The 6,109-nt window shown below is 41.1% G+C and overlaps 2 protein-coding genes across 2 annotated transcripts in view; both read left to right on the forward strand.

Annotated features, from left to right (window-relative positions):
- chd9 (chromodomain helicase DNA binding protein 9) overlaps window positions 1-465 on the forward strand; it is a gene marked incomplete in the record, with an annotated part of 62,847 nt that extends 62,382 nt beyond the window's left edge. Inside the window, 1 exon segment of the mRNA XM_037693936.1 lies at window positions 448-465. Within this exon segment, the coding sequence (XP_037549864.1) occupies window positions 448-465 (18 nt within the window).
- LOC119426382 (putative mediator of RNA polymerase II transcription subunit 26) overlaps window positions 1-6,109 on the forward strand; it is a 123,482-nt gene that overhangs the window by 110,156 nt on the left and 7,217 nt on the right. The window lies entirely within an intron of this gene.

The following is a 6,109-nucleotide window of genomic DNA, read 5'->3' on the forward strand; positions in this document are numbered from 1 at the left end:
GACCAACAAACAAAGGAGCACTATGAGATGATAAGGAGGGTTTTAGGCGAGTACGACGAAGAGGAGGAGGAGGAGACTGCAGATCAAAAAGAAAACAGTGGTCCTGAAAGTTCAGTGAAATCTGAGTCGTCTTCATCGGATTCTGGGAGCTCTTCCTCGTCCTCTGATGATTCAGACTCCAGTGATGAAGACTAAACCTTTTGAATATAAAGTTATAAATTTATTTATGTATCACCTAGAAATGTAAACATTTATTCACATATATATATATGGACTTTCCAGCCCTTGTGTTGCGATTTCTTTACATGTAAATAAAAGAACTAACTACAATGTTGTGTAATAAGGACTTTAATACAAAAGATTTAAAAAAAAGAAGAAAACATTGAAAAATCAAAGAATAACTGACTTTCAAAAAGCCTAAAATAAAGTGTCTGTGTTTGTTCACAGGGTACAGTGTTGTTTTGACACGTTCTGCATGTCATACTTTAGTAGATTTTCTGAACTTTGTCAACTTGTACCTCCTGATTATGTACAATTGCAAAGAAAAAGGCATTCTGTTAGGATTGATTAAAAAAAAAGTGAAACTACATACGCTCGTTGAGCAGTACATTTAATATATTTTGAGCGGGTGGGAATTTTATTTGTAAATAGCCAGAACTTTTGCAGGTTTGTTGACACTTTTGCTTTGCAGATCTGGAAATGTCAGCAATAACCTGGGCAGCTAATGAATGTCACTGAAACTGTAGATTCTGTTGTCAGCCATGTTTCCACTCCTGTGCACAACTCTTACAGGCTCACAATCCTGTCACCTTCATGTCATTGGATAAAGTGTTCTATTCTTTAACACATTAGTTTTTCTCTAATAAAACAATATATCTAAAGTCATCTGATTTTAGATAGTTCACCACCATTTCAGCTCCTTAAAGAAAGGCATAAATGTTCACTTTTGCATCTGTTAATTCTGATCTAAAAGCTAGTGATGGAAAACTTCTACTGTGTGCCAAAAAACTGTCCTCTGACCCTTTGAGGCCCAGACAGTGTTGTAAATATTACTTAAGCCCAGTTGTATTTAACATTTTTACCTGAATTTTGCTGAATAGATTTGCTTGGCTGTGCAACAGTCCATGCGAATGGATGCATTTTCCTTCTGTCCGCATTCACAACGTGATGGTTTCTGCTGAATGGTGTGTGCGAGGGGCCATCTTTTCTCCCTTTCCTGTGAGAGCACCACACCGTTCCTCCTCTCTGAGCTGGTGTCTACTCCTTCCACCACCTTCCAGTCTGAATGTTGCCACTTTGCAAGTGTTCTTTCTCTTCAATCATGCCTCATCAAAACTTAGAACATTAGTCATTGAGAATGTGTGCTACATTACTTGTTTAAAAATGTATACATGTGCCACAAGGCCAAAAGAAGGATCAAATCCTGTTTAGGATTGTATTTTTCATTCATTCAGTTTATACAGGTTAGTCTCATTGAGTCGCCATGACTCGTGTACAAGAGACCAGTGGTCTGACCTACATTACTTATGTAGATTGTAAAGAGGGTGGGTCCTAAGACAGCCTTGTGGTACACCATTGAGTATTGAGCGTTGTCTTTGAGTTTTAAAGTTGGCGTCATTTCAACCTTGCTACAGAAAGGGTTTGATCACTTCAGCTTGTGTCGCTGGGAGTCTGAGGCTTTTTCCTTATTTGGTTCTAGTTCGACTCGACCTTGCTGTGTTGACAAACAGAGCTTCAGCTAGATGTAGAAGTGCCCTTATCCCACACCTCATACTCCTCCTTTCATTCTGCACGCTGCATTCGCTATGCCACGCTTCTTCAGCGTCCCCGCCCATGTTCACTTTGCGGTTGTAATTGGAGTACACGCAAATACACACACTGGACTACGTTTAAGCCGAAGTACCTTTTTGTAACTCACTCTGGCACAAGCAAGCTTGTTCCAGGACTGCTGTTACACTGAGACTGTTAGGTCTTTCTCAGAAGACATTCTTGAATATACTGTTAAGTATCTGTAGCATCTTTCTCTCTCTCTGGTGGGTTTAACGGTGAGAAACCGCAACGTCTGAACACAAACACTGAAGACACGTCTGTTTTTTGATGTTGCTTTAAAGTGTTTTTTTCCTGTATGCCTGTTCTATATAAACCTCATTATGGGTTTGCTTACAATGCAACTGTGTTTTTTATGATTATTACTAACAGTACGGTATTTTTGTATGTCTGAGCATTGGACTGAAACACACCACTGTCATTTTGTTTTTGTATATCTGCACTTCTGCTTTCTTTGAACTTGTAGTGCCCTTATGCAAACACCACTGCTTCGTCTGCTGTAAGTGACTTTGATTAATGACTTGTCGCCCCTCAGCAATGGATCGGTGGATCAATTTTTCTGTGCTCACTAGGACACGGGGAATAAAAGATGGAAAAGTTTTACTGTACATAAACTTCCAAAGCACGTTTGCAGTGTTGACATGGGTTTAAAAGAAGCAAACAGAGACCAATGTACAAGAGGACTGACAAAACGCTCTATATTGTTGTACAGGGGGGTCTCAGTTTCTACATGTAAATCACTGAGAGGACAGAACTCCAAACATGGGTTTTGCTACTTTAGTTCAAGCTTGATAAATGTCACTGATCAGTTTTTTCTTTTCTCTCTTCCATTGGACAATTCTTGCAAAATGTGGTCTGTGTAGTCAAAGAATTAATGTAGTGCAGGAAAATACGTCTTAAAAGTTATTTGTAATTTATTGGATTCCTTTCTATGAAGTTCTATAGAGGAAATTGAGGTTTAATTATTTTTATTAAACATATTCTGACTATTCAGCACGTGCCTTCCTCTTACTTTTCAAGAAATCATAGCAGAAACTAGTGGATTTTTAAGTTGATCAACTGTTTTAGTGTTAACGAGCTACTTGTTGCTAAGTCTTTAGCTTCCTGAAGAAAAATACACAGTTCTTCACCTGCAGCCACTTTTAGTAGTTCTGCTAAATTTGGCAAAGAAAATGTGAAGAGATTAGAGAGATTTAAAAATGTTTTGTATGCATTTCTTATTTTAAAGTGACCCCAAATCAACATTTAGAAAAATAGCTCCAGTTATTCAGTTGTGTGATGTTTAAATGCCCATTTTATGAGAGTTAAACAGAGTCCTCCTGAGACGTTCTCTGTCCGGCACTTCATTTACAGGTGCTGGTCATAAAATTAGAATATCATGAAAAAGTTGATTTATTTCAGTAATTCCATTCAAAAAGTTGAACTTGTAAATTATATTCATTCATTACACACAGACTGATATATTTCAAATGTTTCTTTATTTTAAGGTTAATGATTATAACCAACTTCTTTCGGCTTTTCCCTCGTCAGGGGTCGCCACAGCGAGTCATCCTCCTCCACCTCACTCTGTCCTCTGTGTCCGCTGTCCTCACTCTAGCTACCTTCATGTCCTCTCTAACTGCATCCATTCATCTCCTCTTTGGCCTTCCTCTGTCTTTTTCCTGGCAGCTACATTTCTAACATCCTTCTACTAATATACCCACGGTTCCTCCTCTGGACATGTCCAAACCATCTCAGTCTGGCCTCCCTAACTTTATCTCCCAGTTGTTCAACCTGTGCTGTACCTCTGATGATCTCATTCCTAATCTTATCCAGCCTCGTCACTCCTAAGGAGAACCTCAGCATCTTCATTTCTGCCACTTCCAGTTCTTTCTCCTGTTTTTTTGTCAATGCCACTGTCTCCAGACCATACAATACAGCTGGTCTCACCACTGTCTTGTAAACTATTCCTTTGACCTTTGCTGACACTTTTTTGTCACAAATTACTCCTGAAACTTTTCTCCATCCACTCCATCCTGCCTGGACTATCTTTTTCACTTCTTTACCACATTCCCCATTTTCCTGGACAGTGGACCCCAAGTACTTGAAGTCCTGCACCTTTGTGACCTCTGCTCCTTGTAGCCTCACTGTTCCACCGGCCTCCCTCTCATTCACACACATGTATTCCGTCTTACTACGGCTGAATTTCATTCATCTTCTTTCAAGTGCATACCTCCACTTCTCCAAGTTCTCTTCCACCTGTTCCCTGTTCTTACCACAGATCACAATGTCATCTGCAAACATCATCGTCCATGGGGATTCTTGCCTGACCTCATCTGTTATTCGGTCCATCACCAGAGCAAACAAGAAGAGGCTCAGAGCTGATTCTTGATGCAATCCCACCTCCAACTTGAAGCTATCCGTCACTCCTACAGCACATCTCACCACTGTCCTGCTGTCCTCATACATGTCCTGTACCAGTCTAACATACTTTTCTGCCAATCCAGATTTCCTCATGCAATACCACACCTCCTCTCTTGGCACTCTGTCATTCTTTTTCTAAATCCACAAAGACACAATGGAGTTCTTTCTGACCCTCTCTGTACTTATCCCATCAGCATTCTCAAAGCAAAGATGGCATCTGTGGTGCTCTTTCTTGGCATGAAACCATACTGCTTCTCAATTCCTGAGTCATTTTCTCACCCTCATATATGCCATTGAATATTTGAGTCAAAAACCTCACTTCCATCTCCAAGACATTTCCAAACCTCCACTGGTATGTCATCAGGTCCTACTGCCTTCCTCTTCATTCTTTTCAGAGCTTTCCAGACTTCACTCTCACTAATCTTTCCCACTTCCTGGTCCATAGTTTCTTTGACCGCTACTCTACTTTTTCTTTCATTCTCTTCATTCATTAGCTCCTCAAAGTACTCCTTCCCATCACACTCTCCTGACTTGATAGAACATTACCATTCCTATTTTTAATAAGCCTAACCTGCTGCACATCCTTTCCAGCCTTATCCCTCCGTCTTGCCAGTCGGTACAAGTCCGTCTTGCCCTGTTTAGTGTCCAGTCTCCCATACAACTCGCTGTACGCCCTCTGTTTTGCCTTTGCTGCTTCCCTCTTTGCTCTACATCCCATCTCCGTTTATTCTTGTCTCCTCTCTTCAGTCCTTTCACTGTCATATTTCTTCTTGGCTAATCTCTTTCTTTGAACGGCATCCTGCACTTCACTATTCCACCGCCAGGTTTCCTTATCATCCATTCTCTGTCCAGATGACACACCAAGTACCTTCCTACCTGTCTCTCTAATTACTGTTGCTGTAGTAGATGGCGCCCGTGTACATGGCTTGCAATCCACCTCTGCTGATGGTGTTCGGATTATTTTTGTTTTTTGTATTCCTCATCAATGACATCAACTCTCTGCTAGTGTATGACAGACAACAACTTTTGGATCTTCGTTTTTCTGCCACTGAAGTCGCTTATTTTGAACAATATGAGCATACCTCTGGACCCCTCCTCCCCCCCTGCTGGCGGACGTGCCAGTTTACCTCCGCTGGGCTCCTCACCTCCCTGCCCGGAGATATCGCTTCAGACGCCGGGGAAAACGTGCTGGTCAGCTGGTGAAGATTAAAGCTCTGCGCGCTGCATCTTCCTCTCCAGCTAGCGGTCATGGTCTCACTCTCCAGCTTCCCGCGTGCCTGGACCGGGAGGCCAGCAGGGGTTGTCAGCCGATGCGCAGCTCGAACCGACCTGGAGGGGCTGTTATTGAAAACCTGCAGCCATTAGCGCGCGCTAACTCCACCACTGCTGGCTCCAATTTGAACAGTATCCGGAGGTGTTTGGTCAACGCAAGATCTGTTACCAACTAGGGGTTGAACGAGTATATAATTTTTACACTCGACATTAACATAATAAAACCCAAGTAGAACTTGAGTATTTGATGACGTCATAGATCTCAAGATACAAAAACAAATAAATAAATAAAAAACGCAAAAAAAGGTAATTATTTACAAAAAAAAGACCAACAAAACATTGGGAGCGTATATTATGCTCCTACCGTTTATCATACTGCAAATAAGTCACAGGAAAAACTAAACTATTAGTTATTATTAAACTGCAAACGTGAAGAAAAATGCAGCACATCCAAAACTAAACTTAACAGTGGTGGTGGGGTGGGGGGGGTCGACCACCCCGCACCACCGCCAGCTGTGGTGCGCATTAAGTTTAGTTTTAGAGATTAATATGTTTATAGTTTTTTTTTATAGGTTTAGAGCTTAATATTTTTTGCTTTTTGTTTGTG

Source organism: Nematolebias whitei, chromosome 2 (genome assembly GCF_014905685.2).
Source record: "Nematolebias whitei isolate Nwh7 chromosome 2, NemWhi1, whole genome shotgun sequence".
Taxonomy (NCBI): Eukaryota; Metazoa; Chordata; class Actinopteri; order Cyprinodontiformes; family Rivulidae; genus Nematolebias; species Nematolebias whitei.